The 19,361-nt window shown below is 36.2% G+C and overlaps 2 protein-coding genes across 3 annotated transcripts; one reads left to right on the forward strand and one right to left on the reverse strand.

The window, feature by feature from the left end:
- Positions 1-3,144: 3,144 nt before the first annotated feature.
- LOC121406869 (MAP3K epsilon protein kinase 1-like) lies at positions 3,145-6,263 on the reverse strand. The gene is made up of 3 exons (XM_041597741.1): positions 6,249-6,263; positions 4,749-4,927; positions 3,145-4,171 (listed from the first exon to the last, which is right to left on the reverse strand). The coding sequence occupies exons 1-3, from the start codon at positions 6,261-6,263 to the stop codon at positions 3,211-3,213; spliced, it is 1,155 nt and encodes a 384-aa protein (XP_041453675.1). The 3' UTR covers positions 3,145-3,210.
- Positions 6,264-9,371: 3,108 nt separating this feature from the next.
- LOC121408423 (glutathione S-transferase theta-1-like) lies at positions 9,372-17,518 on the forward strand. 2 transcript variants are annotated; one of them, XM_041599902.1, is made up of 5 exons: positions 9,372-9,604; positions 11,500-11,587; positions 12,932-13,082; positions 15,100-15,267; positions 15,909-17,518. In XM_041599902.1, exons 1-5 carry the CDS (start codon positions 9,493-9,495, stop codon positions 16,062-16,064), a joined length of 675 nt encoding a protein of 224 aa, XP_041455836.1. In that variant the 5' UTR covers positions 9,372-9,492; the 3' UTR covers positions 16,065-17,518. The 2 variants fall into 2 exon arrangements, with proteins under 2 accessions (XP_041455836.1, XP_041455837.1); XM_041599903.1 differs by lacking the exon at positions 12,932-13,082 and adding an exon at positions 14,429-14,579.
- The last annotated feature ends 1,843 nt before the right edge of the window (positions 17,519-19,361 follow it).

Here is a 19,361-nt window from a genome sequence, read left to right on the forward strand (position 1 = left end):
TACTCAATACTTTATTTTCATTCATAAAAAAAAACCCTCTTATTTTGGTGGGCTAGTTACTACGTCATTATTTTTTAAACAAGTTTTACATCTAGATTATTTTATATTCATATCATATTTTTTCATAACTTTATAGACATAATGATTTTCCGTTGCTTTCTTCTCCCAAAAGCGAATCTATACAGAAGCTGGACATGTACCAATTTTAGAGTTTTTATTACACAAATACAGGGTGTAAAAGGTATTAAACCCAGAAGGAAAACCAGTAAGACCAGTAATTTTTTTATTGGTTTCCAGTAGATTTTTACTGGTTTCCAGTATATTTTTACTGGGCCAGTTGATTTTTAACTGGACCAGTAAAATCAACTGGAGACCAATTCCAACAACTGCATTCCAGTTGAAGCAATTAGTAATACAAGTTAAATTGTTTCAAAAATGCTACTGGTCCAATAAATGGTTTCCAGTAGATTTTTACTGGTTTCCAGTACATATATGAACAGTTGATTTTTAACTGGACCAGTAAAAATCAAATGGAGACTAGTTCAAACATAGTAATACAAGTTATTGTTTTTCATCAAACTGGTGTTGTACTGGACCAATAATTAATGACTTTATTTCAAGTCAGATCATATGACGAATTATCGAAAATGAATCTTGCAATTCAGAGAAAGCAAAAGAAACTTTAATTTGATACCGTGTCATCATGGGTCAGAGTTATGGTCCATGATCCATCGAAGGCGAATGATATACAAAACTTACTTTGGTTTTAATACACACACTGCAAAAAATCTGGTGTTGATTTAACACCAGCCAGGAGAATCTGCATGCATGCACACCGGCAGATAAGTGTTAAACAACACCAGTTTCGTGTTGGTCTACACTAGGAGTTTATACAACACCAATTAGTATCAAAACAGCATCGATTTAATTCCAAACCGGTGTTTCAATACTTCTCTGGTGTGGACATATATCCTGGCTTGGGGCCGCGGAACCGGGGGGGGGGCTTCAGTAAAAATTACCATATGATTGTTTAGCATGGTCAGCCCCGCCCCCCCCCACTTTGAAAACCGGCCCCCTGTGTTAAATCAATAATAATAAATCAACACTTTAGTTTTTGCAGCTAGTGCATGTACTACAGTTTCATCGGAGTTTTCCCTGCGAATTTTAGTGAAATGAGAGTGGTACAGTTCTCACAATCCCGCAATGGCCAAGAGCAATCCAAGACTAGTGCAGTGTCGACGCGAGCCGGGGGTATTTTGAAAACGTTGGAGGTGTGCAAAATGACGTGTTTAAATGTAAATTCCAGTCACTTACACAGAGAGAAAGAATAGCATTCCATGAAATTTGAAGGGAAAATCTCTGATGATACCAAAACTTAATTACAACAAAGTTGGACGTGCATGTACATTAAAACCCAAAACCCAAAATGTATGTATGGTATATCCTTCATCTTCAAAGGACCATAACTCTTTGACTCGTGACAATATTGTGACACAAGTAAAGTGTCAAATGTACTTGATGACTTTCTCAGGTATGTAGAATAGAAATCACAAGAATAAAGTGTGTATTTTTTATAATAGCTGATCGTTTATTTTAATTCTTTTTAGTAACACTTTGTAAAATGAATTTCATGTGGCTTCATGATAAGATATACACTATTATCATGCCTTTTTATTCAAATACCAAACCTAAATTTCAGCCCCCCTCATCCTGTTTCAGCTGATCAGCGCGTCTCCTTATCCTTTTCACCCTTTCTCTCACTCCCTCCCATGCATTGTACAGTATTATGAAGTGAAAACAATTAGAACTAACATAATTAAAATGTTTGTAATGATTAATATTTTTATTTTGAGTCAGATTGGTCTCACTGTTTATGGGTTTTATTTTTAACAAAACTGTCCTTTCTCCTCCCCTTCCCCTACCTTAATCACCCTCTCATGCATTAAGGTAATTTGATTTTGTAGGAAAAGGGTTAATGGTACATAAGGTCCATCGAAATTTATCGGTCCATCACTAACGTGCATGATATTGTTGTATTATTTCATAATACAATAGCCCTCAAGAAGACCAGCCACTTTGGCTGTAGAGAGTCTATCAATTCCATGCTTGGAGAATGAGTAAAGATATGTTAAATAAAAATAAAGAGAAAAGTTTTCAAAATTAGAAAAGTATATGATTTGTCGATTCACACAGATTAAGAGGGACTCACAAATTATTACATAAATGCAGCGTTTCATGAAACATCCAACAAAGTCTGTTTATCCGTCGGTTCAAATAACTGACAAATTGATGAAACGCCCCACAGTAGTTATCATAATCAATTTATCTGAGCGATTATCGGGTAATATTATAATCAATTTTAACGTAAAATGAACGTTATTTTCGATCGAGCGATGATTATGCTCCCTTTACGCCCCCCCCCCCTTGCGACATTTTCTTGGCTTGCTGATGCTGTGTTGTACAAAGTTCGACATCATTCTCACCAGATGAACGTCAGAAAACGTAAAATGTCAAGCGATATCATGCTCGCTTTACGTCCCCATGAGATATTTATTTGGCCTGCTGCAAATTCCAAGTCATCACCAATTAAATTAACAATTCTTTAAACTAATCTTAAATCATGAAATCAGTATGTGATTTTGTCTTTGGATTGAATGTTTCAGTTTGAATTTCAGTTCTGTTTTAATTTTTCTCTTTTGAAACAGACGCATATTTTTGTAAACCATGCATGGATGAGGATTTTGGAAATTAATATTAGGGTTAGCCCGCAAAGGGTTAACCCTTTGCGTGCGACGGGCTTCCACAGAAGCCCAGCGTGTCGAATAATGCAATATATTATATAGAACATTATTAGAATAATATTTGAAACAATGGATCCATCAATTATATTACAATCGGAAATTAAGGTAAATCATCTTTGCAAAATAGCAGCGGACAGTGGATCACAATGGTCATCGTAACTAACAACAGCTAGAAAATAATCTAAACTAAGAATAAGAGTGAACACAGAGTATTAAAGGGGAAAAAGGAAAATGCATATGGATATTGTATAGGACAGAGAAGCGAGAATGAGTATAATATGAGTTTTTTTTACCAAACATCTCATAAGTTGACTCAAATTAGAAACGATCAGTATGCTATTGATATACGACATCTCGTCTCTCAACAGAGTGTACACCGAGATGAAGAAGATCATGAACAGCTACATCCCTATTTTTTCTCAAGTGCCAGTCGCCCCTGTAAACTTTGAACTTTGTACAACACATCATTCAAGGAACGCGGACGAAGCATGGGTGCGTTCCGGGAACAAGAATTCCCAATAGATATCAAGTCCTGAGAGCGAGCGGCTCTACCAATGATCCCCAGGAGGACTCCTACAGAATAGATGTCACTGGCCAGGGACAAAGCTGCCCCGTCGTCGACGACCTCGGGTGCGAGATAAAAGATTACACTAAGCTTCTTATGGTTCTCCATAATTGATTCGTTGATGGTTATGCGTGGTGGAAAAGCGATGGTACTAACGAGACCCAGGTCTATGATAAATCCTTGCCAATGGTTATTTCTAAACTCAAGAAGAACATTGTCAGCTTTGATATCGTTGTGAAGTAATCTGTTGGAGTGCATGAATGCTATGCCCTCCAGGACATCAACGGCAATACCTAATAAGCTGAGACAAGACAGAAAAGGACTTGGGCTACACTTCATTATGTTCAGCAAAGGGAAAACCTTCCCTGTCTTCTTGTCGCCGATGAATTCCTGAACAATGCACATGTCACCATCGAGCATCAGGGTACCGTAGAACTTCGGGAAGTGCCGGCTTCTGGATAGGAATTCTGAGGCTACAGCTTCCTTTGTGAACTGACCAAGGTTTGACCGTCTCTGAGACTCAATCTTATCTGGAGAAAAGAATGGCGGGATGACAGGCCCCTTGATAACAACGGTGTCCGAGCTGGAGGTATGTCGGGCGAGCAGTACACGTCCAAACGCTCCACGTCCAATCTCTTTGAACTTAAAATCGTTGTCGATGACAGATGTGGCATGAAAGGTGATGACATCGTTCATGTTCAGCTCTGTACATGGCAAAGATCCAATTGTGGCGATTACGGCTGCATCGGCTGTGTTTTTTATATTAGAGAACGGGCCTTGCTCATTCCTGAGATAGACTCTAAAGCTGAAACAATATCAGACCAACATTATCATGAATTAAAATTTTACAAAGAAATCTTATCTGGATTTATATATACATATATATTATTATTGACTGTTTGATTTATATTATTCAAGAGAAACTAATTTATTATCCATGTAAGGAATAGTAATAATTTATATAAGGATACATTTTAGAATTATCTCGTGGATCCAACTGAATGACTTTAAATAAGTCTCAACTATTACCATATATATAGGTAATATTTGCTGTGATGTCTTTGAATAAAATCATACTGACTAAAAACCAGACGAGACTCGCAGACAATGGGACATGCAGGATACTCGAATTGTCCTGACATTTATGGATTTAACCTCAGTTCATATTAATTATCATCACTAATAAACCAGGATCGGTTTAAAGATCTAGTGAGAAATGGCGCAAGTTTGTATTGCACATATACCATGTATACCTTTCTTTAAAAAATGATTTCAATGAAAATTAAGAAGTTTAAGTTCATGGTTTCCATCAAGAGTAGAAATCTGACTACATGTATTTAACACCATTCATGTATGACCTATTCTTTAGAGTAATGACTTACATTTCGATGAGATCGCGAAGTGCCTGGTTCTGTTCTTTAAGGGTTTGGCAATCGTATTCAAGAGCATTCAGTAGATCTCGAGAAGAATCATATTCTTTTTGTGATATACCTTCTACATCCAGGTGAATAGGTATCTCCCCGAGGTCTTTTGGATGTTCAACTGTTCTGCATTTCTCTTCCTGCGTATAAAGGGGATCGTTGATTAGTTAAATGATTGATTAATTTATTGCATTTATTCTTTTTCATTCCAAAATTCAACAAAAGTTACAATGTAAGGCAAAACACAAAAATATATTAAACAGAAATGGAAAAAAAAGAACCCACTGGATAGCAAAGCTTGCTAGTATGGGTTCCCTGCAATAAAAAGTTAATTAAAGCTTTGATCAAAGAAATTCAAATCCTAAATTAAAAAGGTTTTTACAATGAAATATAATAATAGTGTTGTCAAGCTTTTTATGCCTACTCTTTTTGTGACAACTAACAACAAAATTATATCATACCCCTGCTGTATGAAACAATCACCGAGTTCAGGAGTGTGTGAAAAGACAATCATTTTTTTGGACAAGAAAGCTAAAAACAAAACAAAAAAGGCACACACACAAACAAAAACAGGACAGGACAGAATAGGACAAGACAGCGAAAAGAAAGAAAGGAAACAAAACACACTACAAAAGTAGACGAGCAGGAAGATCAGAAAAGAATTAGATCTAGCCAATAACATGATTAAGGTGATATATTGGCTAATAAATGCCATTTTTATTTTCACTTTATATAGTACTATCCACACAAATAATATTGAAACGATTTAATTTGACAAAGGATACTAATGTACTTTGTCAAGAAGCCCAAAGCCGAGGCCAGGGGAGGGGGTTCGACCATATCCCCTAAAATGTTTTAAAGCATGAATATATATGGGAGGAAAATGAGAAGGAAAGGGAAGAGAAGAGAATGAACCCCCCTAATTGAAAACCCTGGCTATCGGGGCTGGTCAATATTGATGTATGATATATATATATTTTTTTGAAAACAAAACAGATATTATTTAAAAGGTAAAAACACATTTTCAAAACTAAAATTACAAAACAAATAAAAAGCAGTAGAATATCATATTGATTGCCTTTCGTTCATTTATCATGTAATGTATCTTTAATTGGATATGGAAACAAAATCATTTGAACTATATATAGGTTTTCATAAAAATGAAGAGAAACATTTTATTATTTTTTTGTCTCGATTGTATATTTTAATCGATAGAATTTCTGAGATTAATTTGCTCCCTCTAGTATGAAATTCTGGGTCTGCCCCTGATAGAAGTAACAGTCGGAATACTTTTTAGCTAAATTGACTGTGTTTTTATCATAGTACAATCCATGGCCATCAGGGCAATGGGGATCACGTCCCCTCTCTCTTATCTTAAAGTTTGTACAGACAGTAGAGCAGCCTATTATGTGCGAGAAGTTCGCCCCCTCCCCCCAGACGTCAACCCATAATCTTATATACGAGATCGCCGAACATGGTACGATCATCATGTCATATTTTATACCTGTTGTGGGACAACTTTGTTATTTTTTCTCCATGGAATCCAGCGCCGTTTGTTGAAAATCGGAAAACAGTTTGTTTCTGATTCTTTGACTGCACGACAGAGCTCCGCTTCCATGATCTGAAATATGAAGGAATGATCAGTGGAAGGATTGGCAAATATTGATGACTTATTTGAATTAATGAAACTGTTATATTGCATGCGCGTATTCGGGGGGGGGGTTCGGGGCCCAGGCCACTCGGGTAGGCGAAAAAGGGGGCGCCATGCAAAAAGAAGATGAAAAGAGAGGGAAAAGGGGAAAGAAAGAGAGAAGGAAGAGGGAGGGGTGTGCGCCAAATTGATGTTTACCTAGGGGCACCGAATTGATTCAAATTTTATTTCCAACAGAACATGAAGTATAATACGAACTATTAACAATTATAAACACAAAACGAATCATTGTCATTTGAATTATACATAAATGATAATTAACACAGATATTTTCATTATAAAAATTATGATACATTTTGTAGACAAGTTATAATACAAATTTAAAGGATTGCTGGAAAAGGGAGATTAACTCAAAAGCAGAGTTTGTGTGGACCTCCCTATAAAAGAAAGAGAAAGGAAAGCGAGAGAGGGGGAGGGGAGGGAGAGAGGGGGGACGCAACAGTTGCTATTTGCCTGCTGAGAATTGCTGGTAACAGAGAAGACAACACACACACCACACAAAAAAATGAATAAGAATTAAAAAAAAAAACGGGACGACAATGAGAAGAAATAAACATGAGTATAGGAACAGAAAAGCGACCGAAAATTGATGTTCGACATTGTTGGCGCCGAATTGATGTATAACCTAGAGGGGAGCAGAATTTATGTTCGACATAAAGGGGAACTAATTTGATGTTTGTCTTGGGGCGCCAGATTCATGTTCAACATAGGGAGGGTGCGCAAAATTCATATTCAAGTCAGAAGATCAAACATTTCTTTAGTTCGCATAAAAACTCATCCTATTCATTTTCACCAAAAATGTTGTCACGAATGTTCACATTTTAAATCGTAATATAAGAAAATTCAGCTCGCGCTACACAATCGCAACAATATAGATATCTACTCATTCTGTTAATGGTCACAAAATGTGCTTAGAAAAATAAGTTTTGGTCGGAAAATCAAAAAATTTCAGTTCGCGCTTGGTGCTCGCATCGATTAATTGGATGCCCATCCTGGTCATGATTAGAGAAAGTGCTTAGGATATCCAAATTTTAAGGAAGAATCTCTACTACGATTCGTTAGATACCCATCTTGTTCATGATTACCAATGGTGCTTAGAATGTCCTAATTTTACGTCAGGATATAAAAATAATTCAGGTCGCGCTTCGCGCTCGCATTATTTATTTAAATAGATTCCCATCCTGTTCATGCTACAAAAAGTGCTTAGAATGTCTAATTTTGGGTAGCAAATTCAAAAATTGTCAGCTCGCGCAAAAAATGTTAAAATATATAATAGTACTATTGATTACCAAAAGTACTTATAGATTTTCAACATTTCATTTAGGTCAGAATATCAAAAAATTTCAGCTCGTGATTCGCGCTCCCGTCAATATTGTTTCGATATACGCATACCCATGATGTTCACAGTTGCAAAAAGTTGAATGTTCAATAGGGAAACACATGAAGATATTCCCTCCTACTAAGTTGACGAAACCGTCTGGCTCCGCCCCTGGGAAAGAAATTATATCTCACGCACACATAATTTTAGTAGGGCCTACTACTCTGGTGAGAAATTGAACTAAATTGAAACACCAAAGTGCATGCTTAAAATTCTATCCTTTTTGGTCGCCTTTATTATTTTTTTAAAAGTGCATGGTATTACAACATATTCATGGGTACTTTTTTCATGAACACATAAAAAAACGGTGGTCTTCGATTACTTTTTTCGCGTGATTGTGAATTAAGATAATTCAGCATGCATTTAAGGCACCTAGCTGTGGTTGACTGGCGGATGGGGGCGCCATTTTCCGAAAAGTTCCCAGGGGGCACCAATATTAGGTTCCCCCCTCTGTGGTGCAAAATCCTACAATGAACGACATTATAATCAGCAGTTATTTTGACCAACAATTATATAGTACTTATGGTGCCAAGTTTTTCAGATTTAAAGTACCTTGACTCGTTCACATGATTTACTCATGAAAATGATTACTGCCATAAAAAGTTCCTTTTCAATCTAATTCTGTCCTCAAAATCAAAATGTCTCACCTCAATTGCTGGAATTAAATGACAACTTGTCCTCACTTAATTCTTTGACATTTTCACAGTTTAAAGAATTAAGACGTGTAAGAGGTATGGCATGGAGGCCCTTTGATTGATGATTCACTGAGCTAGCTGTTTGTTTACATAACTCATATACAGTAGCACAAGAAACAACCAAGCAACTTAAAGTGACGTCATAGAAGAATCGTTGACACTTTCAGCCAATCATCGCCCTGTCGACCAACTTGTAGCCAATCATACAGCAATAAACACGTGATTGCGTACTATTCATGCGAGTTGTTTGTGATGTCATAATGGAAATGTAAGATCTTTCCGCCAATCACAATGTAGAACAGGTGGCTTGCACGTACAGGTGGCTGATTGTGATGTCGTGTCCTACCTTCACACTTCTTATAAAATTTTGTACAGTAGTGTTTTTGTTTCAGCCGGCCTTCAAGATGGGTACCGGTATTTTACAATCTAAAAACAATGCTCTGATCAAAAATTAAAAGTCAAAAGGTATCAAGATGTGGCAATATAGCCCGGCAACGTTAAATCTGAATTTTGGGGTTTCATCACAATTTCTAGTTTTCTACCAGGATGTTCCCCAACCTGATAATGTACGTCGAATCTGGAGACAAATATGGTTTGGGGTCTATCCCGGGGTTTATCAGCCTGCATGATATGGGCGTCCGGCGAAATTTACCCTCCTCCGGAATAACAATTATGGGTCTGTTTTCAAAACTGGAGCTCGGAGCCGCGGCCCTGGGAATCACAGCTCGGGTTCACGGTCCGGCGTGCCGCGGTTTGCCTGCGCTTAGCCTAGGTACGTACGTAGCTAGGTTCAGGGAGGGCCGGCATGCGCCATTAGTAATGTGTGGATCATTGCATTGGTGGAGTCTGGAAAAAAGTGACTCTAGAAAACCAGTACAATTTCGTTTTTTTCACATTTAAGTGTACAGATAAGTCCCAGTAATGTCTGTGAAGATATTCTACGACATCATGTCGCAACCTGCGAGGTCGGTTTTGATGTTTGTGAGAACAAACAAGATCCCTTACACTCCGTGTCCGATAGCCATGCGAAAATGTAAGTTGAAACACCCATTTCTTATTTCTCTCTGCCAGAGTTATGGGGCGTGTGTCGATGGTTTCCGCTCGAGCAGTGTCGCACGCACTGAACTGTACACTGGTCGCACGTTAACCCAGCATGCCCAGGGAGCTCGGAGCTCAGGGGTGGTATTCTGAGATCCATTTTATCTCAGATAAAATAAAATATTTTATCTCCGTTAAAATCAGTGAGATAAAATACCCTCCGTTAATAATAGTGAGATAAAATCTCTCCGAATTGGTATTCTGAGAACCATTTTATCTTCATTTTATCTTTGTAAGACACACCTATTTTTCAATCAATATCCAATTAGAAACGCGCTTTTATAGCTCTCTCATATCACTCAACCATTTAAAATCCATTCCGCCAGTAGGTGTGGCGAAGGGGTGAGATTGCGTCAATTTATTGACTTCAAATACGCTTGCATTATTTATACGCTTACGTGTCTTTACGGAGATTTCGTTTTAACAAAAAGGACAATACTCTCATCTTTTTTCGAAGTCTTTATCGCATCTTTTCAAGCATCATTTCAAAGACAATATTAGTCAAGAAAAGTCTTATGAAATACTCCCTGATTGTACAGCAGTACAGGAACAACGTTAAGGTGTTATTCTCAATAAATATATAATTTTTCTTCATTTTCATGTCATTATTTGGGGTTAATTCACCTAGAAATATTGGTGAAATCAACGTTGCAGAGATAAAATAGCCTCTACCCTCTTTTAAGTTTATTTCATTATTTCTTCAAAGTGACATGGGCGCAAGCACATCATCTGCGTTGCAATGGCCAGATACGCGATGGGTATGTGTACGCAGGCATTGTTTTATTGCGTATCATCTGTAGATACGCAAGATAAAATTTATATGCAAGATAAAATCTAATATTTTATCTGAGAGATAAAATCTCATCTCAGAATACCAATTTCATTTTAAGAGATAAAATAAAATATTTTAAAGATAAAATGACCTCAGAATACCACCCCAGCTTTTTAAGACTCTATTCAGGTGTTCCACTCATTCCATCCCTCACCTGACTCGACTCCTTAGTTTCTGTCCCCATTATTACATAATCGCCCAGACATCTTCATCTCATTATCCCTAATCGTTTTTTTTTTATGAATTGGGTCTGTACTGTAGTCTGTACTCCTACACTTTATAAGCTGGCTCCTCTATTCTGATTCATTGATTTTACGTTTTGTAATTTGAATAAATGATATATTATGAATTTATCATTTTAGCGAGGCAAAGCAGCTTTCTAGAAAACAAACTTGTTTACTCATTTTACTTCATTTCAGTTTATTTGTGTCTTCTCTCATTTTCACTTGTTCCCTTTGACTTTGGTTTGATGATCTGAGTTTGCTGCTTTATTTAAGTTAGAACTTACCGGTATCATATTCTACCCCTGGCCCTGACTACAATACATATTTGTTAACACCTTACAAAGATGAAATAAGATTCAATGTAGGCTATAATCAATTATTCAGTAAAATAATTTTAGAGGAATGATAAATCAAGCATATATGGGATACAGCTCTGTTACGCTGTGCGAGATGGCTAGCTGTCTGTGAAGGATTTTTTTTTTTTCGAAAAGTAAACAAATTTTAAAATCTCCAAATTGATAGATTTCAGCTGCCCATAGGCTATATATGCAAACGCAGCAAACTAGTCTTTTTTTATCTGCCATGATATAATGCACTGTTTCATAGTGGGAATTAGACCGGGAGTCACTTGCACTGTGAGCAGATGCAGTGATGATTATAGATGTTTTGACTGATTTCAGGCACATTTGTATGAAGTTAGCTCTATAAATATTTGACATTTGGTGATTTGGATTTCATATTGTCTAATATAGGCCTACCCTTTCAAAATTTCAGTTGAACACCAATCTGAGGAGTATGCAGCTGTTAATCCAATGAAGAAAATTCCAGCGATGCAAGATGGAGATTTCAAACTCACCGAGAGGTATGTTATAGATAGATATGTTACAGATTTTTTTTTTTTTCGGGGGGGGGGCTTGAATTTGAATATTGACGTTCCGCAGCTATGTTTGTGTGCATCAAGATTTGTGCATATCTTCACATTATGTGCACTGACGTCACAATGGACGAACAGGGGATTAACTGATTTTCTCCAGTATCTGCATTCCAACTGCAAACACGATTTGTTATTTTATGAACCGTATTAGCCGAAAATATTTTGTGGACTAATTTTTTTAAATACTTCTACAATTTCAGAATACTTAACTCTGCACTGCTGCAAAGTATGACAAATATGACCTCAAGTTTGAACAAATGGAATAGCAAATCGAAATTTTTCCTTACAATTATTACATATAAAGCATTTAGCACAATTTTGGTGTTTCTTAAAAAGTATGTTTTCTCTTATAAAAGTGCTGATAGTTTGAAAACAAGCACATAGACCCCTATGTTTTAATATATACACTTCTTAAGTAAACCTTCCCCATTCCCCTACAACTTTGCAAATTTTTGTGAAAATGACATTGGTTTTGAATAAATTACAGTTTATTTATTGTACTTCTCAAATTTATTAAAGAAATATCAATTTTCTTTAGATTATGCTTTGGTCCTCTTTCACACCACTTTTAGGAATTGACAGTGATGCTCAACTTACAAGATCGAACAAATATAAATGGAGTCCCTATCTGACGTATACAATTGTGAATTATACTGTGAAATTTGATGAAATTTTGATGGATTCTGACTGAGGTTTAAACTCAACGAAGTGATCTCATGAGATCTAGAAATGCAAAATTCTTTTGAATGCACATTTCTTAAGAACTTCCAATTGGGTGAACTTTGAAAATTCGATAGCAGAAAATCAAGCACATGAACCCATGTTAAGTTTTGTATTTGGAATAATCAGATGCTTAAGTAACTATTGGAAAAATTTTGTGAAAATGACATGGATTTCACTTTAACTGTGGAATGTCCTTACACTCTTTCATGGGCTGTTTGTCCAAACCAAATGTCAAAAGTTCCTAGATGTCCCATAGAAGAGCTTGTTAAATCAGTAGGTATACATGATCCAGTTGTAATGCATCTTAATTCTAAAACATGTTTCTTTTCTTTTTTATCACCAGCAGCTTGCCATAAGAAATCTGAAAATGAATGAAGTACCTTTCCCTATGACATCCGTGTTTATACCCCTTCAAATTTGTTTTTGCAGAAGAGGGATTGTTATATCAGATATATGCCTACACTATCCCATTCTTACAATTTTATGAGTGAAAAGATTTTGTTAAATTGCTGCGATTGTGAACCCTCTTTTATTCTCTGATTCATGCAGTATCGCAATAGTGAAGTATCTGCAGAGCAAGTATGCATGCCCTGATCATTGGTACCCTGCAGACTTAAAGGCCAGGGCCAGGGTCGATGAGTACCTGGCGTGGCAGCACATGAACACAAGATTAAATGTTGCAAAGGTCTTTTTGAAACAGGTTAGTTACTGTAGTCCAATATTGTACAAAAAGTAGAACTTTCAGAAAGCACAAGGACAGTAGGCATTTTCTTGCTCTCATGGCCATTGCTTTGTGTCCAAATTCCAAACGTCATTTGGTTTAATGAAATGGATCACAATGCTGAGGGTACGTGATTCCAATATTTTTCTATTGCATTTTCTCTTATCATGATGTTTATCCATGTCAGTGGAATACTTTCACTTAGCTCTTTCTTTATGTAGACTGTATATTATCTTACCCTTAACTTCATCAATGGCCAATTGTTATTACATGTAATTGCAACTTTGTCAAATAGAAGTACTTCAGTCTATAAGATTATGGAGGCTAAGGGAAATTTTGTAATTTGATATGGACAACTATTGTGATAATAGAACATACAATATGAGAAAAATTAACCTCTTGGAATGACCCACATATAATATTCATCTCGGAATTTAGGTTCATTACAAATTACCATATATCCAATTTTATATAGATCTGCTTACTGCACTTCATTAGTATTTTAAACAGTAATAATTTCTCTCATAATCAAGACATCAAAAAGAAGTGTGATAGTATCTGATATGTCCTGTAGGTAATCTCCAACCCTGAAGTGACAAAGACTCATATTATATACTATTCATGCAATCTATACACAGCATCACATTATATTTTCACAACATGTGTATCTGTTGCAGACATGTATAAAATACATTGTACCTCATGAATGGCCATACCTGGGGGCCGTTTTATAAAGCTGTTCCTAAGTAAAGAGCGACTTTAAGAACAAGAACGACTGGTGATCCTTTCTTACGCGCTTAACCATCGCCAATGAATATATCATTTACCACGAAAAAAGATCACCAGTCGTTCTTAAAGTTGCTCTTAACTTACCAACAGCTTTATGAAACACCCACCTGCTTTACTCCATTTGTATACTGCATATATCAGAGGTCAAAAGAGAAGTTCCATGCTGCTCATAATGCGTACGTGCTCTTGTATTACAAAACCCATGTTTTTATGAAGGTTTCAAGAAAAACTTGATCAGTTTCTATGGTAACCCAAATCCTGAAATTGTGTGATAATTCAGAAGAAATCTTCTACCAAGGATGTTGTATAACAAGTGTTTTGTCCATCCAGTGTGGCACCGGAACATTCTTTATCAGAAAAACATAAGGGTGGAATCAATGTTGACTCTCAATGGTTTGGCCTTCCTATAAAGCTTTGTCTGATCACATCCCAATTCCACGCCAATAATACTATGAAATGAAATTGAACAGATGAAATGCAAACTGATTATAATACTCCTTGTATTATTGTCTTCTTTAAATTCTTGACCTCTCAAGTATAAGCATCACAAAGTATCTCCATGAAAAGTTTGACTGTGCGGATCACTGGTATCCCAAGAGCCTCCAGCCCAGGTCAAGGGTCAATGAATATTTGGATTGGCAGCATTTCAATACGAGACCACGTATGACCAAAGTATTTCTCGCAGAAGTGAGTCACATTCCAAATTGTGTGCTGCATCGTGTATTTTCAAGTTTGTCAAAGTGCATAACTAGGCATTGATCATTTATATTGTGTGAATACCAATTAATTAAATGGAAAACCATGACAAAATATGCCATTCATTATCAGATCATATACATGTAAACCATGGAATTATTACTCCTTACCATGCTGCAGTTAATCATAAATTTGAAGTGTGCGTGGATGTACCAAAGATATTTTTCAAATTTCAAAACTTGGCTTATCTCACCCGTCTGTTATCTCCCTTATCTCTGTTTTCCACTATCTATTTCTCTCTTTTCTAGTTTTGTTAAAAATAATGTATTTTCCATATTTCTCTTTCTGTTCTTCTCTCCTTTTCTCACCCCTTCTCTCTCTCTATCTCACTCTCCCTATCTGACTCTGTCCTGCACCCTCATTTTATCTCCTTCCGTGCTTGTAATACTTTAGATGGAAATTAATTATCCTCATATCTGTTTTTCCTAAATTATACATTTATTTAAACTAGGTAATCTTTCCTCGGATGACTGGCACCCCTCCAGACCCTGCCGCCCTAGCCCCTGATATTCAGCGGATGGAAGAGACCCTAGACAACATAGAAACCTACTTCCTTCGGGACAAACCATTCCTGTGTGGGGATGACATCAGCATCGCAGACCTGTTTGGAGTAAATGAGGTACCATGATTGTTTTTTAGAATCCACTTTCTGAATTAAATCATGAAGGCAAATTCTTGGGAGTATTTTTTTTTCAATCAATGGAGGAGGTTAAGTTTTTTTGCAAAATTTCAAATTCATTTGAAAAAAAGGGCTTTTTGAAAACTAATTCGAAGAGAGTATTTGAGGTGATATTCTGTTAGTAATCAGTGCATAGTATTTGGTGGTTTATTTTGTATTCAGTGGACTTACTGCAACATAGATGTGGATGAAGGGGGGGGGGGCAGTGGCGGACCGTGATCCGGAGGAGACAAAGCATTGGAGGGGCACAGCATTGGAGGGGCACACCATTGTTCACTTACAATACATTGCCCCTCCCGTGCTTTGTCTCCTCGGATCATGGTCCGACGGTCCGCCACTGAAGGGGAGTAGAGATGAATGTAACAAGTGTTGAAGGTGAATTTGCCCCCCCCCCCCCGGTCAACTTGGACAAAACCGGATATAAACCTGTGGACTACTGACTTAAACAGACATCCACTAAAACATTTTCTTTCCATATCACCTACATCCTAACATTTTTAAGACATATCTGGAACAGTAGTATCCACTTTTAAAAGATTTACCAAAAATTAAAAAGTCTTTAATGCTCAACTTATTTACAGGTTATACAAATTGAACCCTGTGGGTACGGTACGATAGACAGGAGACCAAAACTGAAGGCTTGGATCGGAAGAGTCCGAGAGCGAGTACAACCAGAGATCTTTGACGATGTCTGCCAACTCATCTACAAACTAGCCAAAACAAAACCAAAGCTATAATCATAAGATCCATAGAGAGGTACAGTGTATGGCATTTAAAGGTGATTTATGTCATGTGATTTTCTATCCTTCTTCCGTGAGGTGTGTGTATTACGATGGTTTTTAACTTTGTGATCACGGTACAGCCCACCTATTTATCCAGGGGAAAATTCAAAAAAAGTGTTTTCTTGTGTATATTAAGCTAGAATTTTGAGTTTGTCAAATCATGATCTAATCATGTGCAGGATATTCTTATACTTGAAATTGTAAATTGGTCAGAATTTTAGTATGACTATAAAAATTAATTGATTATCTTATTTTCTTCAGGGGTTACACTTCAGTCTGAATCACAAGAAAATGTTGAAATATGTCAATAGGGTTAATTGACTAGTAAAAAATGATGTGTTTATCCTCAGGGTTGGTTTTCAAAAAATGGTGCCTTTAAGAGTATAGTTAAGTCACTGAGTGCCCCAACCCTTGTGTATTAAGTATTCAATTTAGAGACAAAACGGGGCTCTTTGAAATGTGATGGATGAGGTTTGTCTGTTGATTCTGTTTTGAGGAAAGGAGCAGGGTCAATATTCTGACATTGCTGCATCATTGTTAAATCTTATATTCATATGACATAATAATTGATAGTGGGGTGCTTTACCCAACTACTTTTGACCTTGTACAAGAATGATCTAAAAATGTACTATGACAAATGGACAATCACACTAATGGAGATGAGATGAAGGCTAGAAGTAGTATTCAGAATACCCGACTATAGGCCTGTAACACAAAGCCTTGATAGTGATCATCGTTGGAATTTTTTTATGATTAATTGCATTGACTACAATGTATAATAAAGCGTACAATTAATCGGTTCTGTGACTATTGCTATGACGACAATTGCTGTGATGGAAAATATATCTTCACATTATTCTGAACCAAATACATTTGTACTCTCTTACAGTCCTAACTTTAACCCTATGGCCACTGAGATATTAACACCGGAGCAAATGTCGCAGGAGAAAATGTTGTCACTGATTAATTGCTAACGTTTGTGTTACGAGATCATGTTTAGTAGAATAGAATGTGGTTTCTTTATTTTAGCATCATGATTTCACAAAAACAGAATTCACAGACTTATAAAGGAAAGAAAGAGGATGATCAAAATTCTGATGCCATGATTTACATACTAGAGATTGATTTTTCTGATATACTTTCAAGAATGAAATGAAATTAATAACTTAAAAAGAGTATATTTTTCCTTATCAGGTATAAGAACTCAGTCATAACCAGTATTACAAAGAAACAAGGTATTCAAGTACATGTCAACTCTAAGAAAACTATTGCCCTCTTGCTAATCAATTATGGATGTATCGTTATTGTATATCTAAAGTAAGTAATATGATTGGTGAAATATACATAAATGATGTTTGATTTTTTTCTCGATTGCGTAGCAGAGCGAGACTATAGGCGCCATTTTCATCAACATCAAATCTTAACTAAAGGTTAAGTTTTTGAAAAGTCATCATAACTTAGAAAGTATATGGACTTAGTTCATAAAACTTGGATACTAGGGTAATTAAGTAATTACTGAACATCCTGCCCGAGTTTCAGGTCACATGACCAAGGTCAATGAACTTTGGCCGTGTTGAGGGGTATATGTTGAATTGCCATCATAACTTTGAAAGTTTATGGATCTAGTTCATGAAATGTGGATATGAGGGTGATCAAGTATCAGTGATCATCTTGCATGAGTCTTCGGTCACAAGATCGAGTTCAAATGCCATTTAGGGTCAATGAACACAGTATTTCATCATCACACGAATGGTGTTTTTTGTGAATGATTATTTTATAGTTGTTTCCAAAGTCAGCACTGCTGCTATATTGAATCGCGTAATGTGGGCGAGACTGCCAGAGGCGCTCCACTTGTATGTTACTATGAACACTATCATCTTATATAAGATGGTAGAGTTTCTTATGAATCTTCTCATTCATCATGCGATTTCAGTAAGTGATTGCTTGGTTTGCTTTTTCCTTTTAATACTAAGTTTTTTTTTGCTAATTGACACTTTGCTGTATTTTCAAGAGATGAATTGTGTACAATATTACATGCTCTACTAAAACTCAGGAGAGGTGCCGGAGTACTTTGATGAAGATGGCAGGAGGGCAAGGTTATTGTGGATATATATTATATTAAATACGACAGAAAGCCTTGGAGCCCCCCCCCCCAACTAACCATTACAGTAATGGTTAGTTACAGACTCTTTATATGCAGAATAACTTCTGTTCATATTCCTGTACAATACATGTAGTAATTATTTTATTTCAAAGTAATTTTCTTAATTTTTCGCTTTGTCAAAGTCCTGTCATGTTTTCGAATTTGGATAACAGCAATTAATTGTTTATTCCATACAGTGGAAAATATTCTGTAAACATTGTTTTATTATGCTGCATTACGAATAAAGTAAGTGTTAAGCACTATAAGCAAGTATTCATTCATTCATTCATTTATTTCCATTTCTGGTAAAAAAACATTCAAATACAATCAAATATTTACAAAAAGAAAACATATGAATATCAATACCAAGAATATGGGGGAGCCAGCAGAGGCCATTGGCCTTTCAAAGGCTGGGCTCCAAAGCCATATTGAAATATACATAATATAGAGAGAGAAAGGGGGGTACATTTATGTCTGAATTGTGATGGGTAAATTATATATATATTAAGATTCCTTCATGAGATGCATTTTATACTTTCGTTTAAATGAGGCAATAGATGGGGACATTTTTATATTATCAGGTATTGCATTCCAAGTAATTACTCCAGAATATTTTACAGATTTACGTGAAGTTTGATATTTCAACAGAGGAATATACATGTTATTAGCATGTCTTGTATTATTAGTATTATCATTATTTATTGAACATGTTATATTGGTTATGTTCTTATATTTGAAGGCCAGTGGGTGATTTCAAGTCTAGTGTTGGAATTTGGATTGCTTCCCCTAGCTCCATAACTTATCCAGAGTTTGTAAAACTGATCCAGATCGCATTATTGACATCTCAAAAACTAATGAGTGACTTTCAGGACCATTCCTGTAAAAATTGACCTAACAACAACACCAATAGATCAACACTGAACTTGAAATCACCCAAAGATATTGCCAGGAAATGATGATTACAAGGAAAAATTAAACCACATAAATTACTTATGGATCCTGGAGAGGATGTAAATTTTGGCAATTATGATGAGTGAAAAATGCCAATATAAAATATCTGAAATATCGCATGTTTTTGTGTAGTTAATCTCAGAGGAGAGGATGCACTG

The sequence above is a fragment of the Lytechinus variegatus genome, chromosome 2 (assembly GCF_018143015.1).
Source record: "Lytechinus variegatus isolate NC3 chromosome 2, Lvar_3.0, whole genome shotgun sequence".
Lineage (NCBI taxonomy): Eukaryota > Metazoa > Echinodermata > Echinoidea > Temnopleuroida > Toxopneustidae > Lytechinus > Lytechinus variegatus.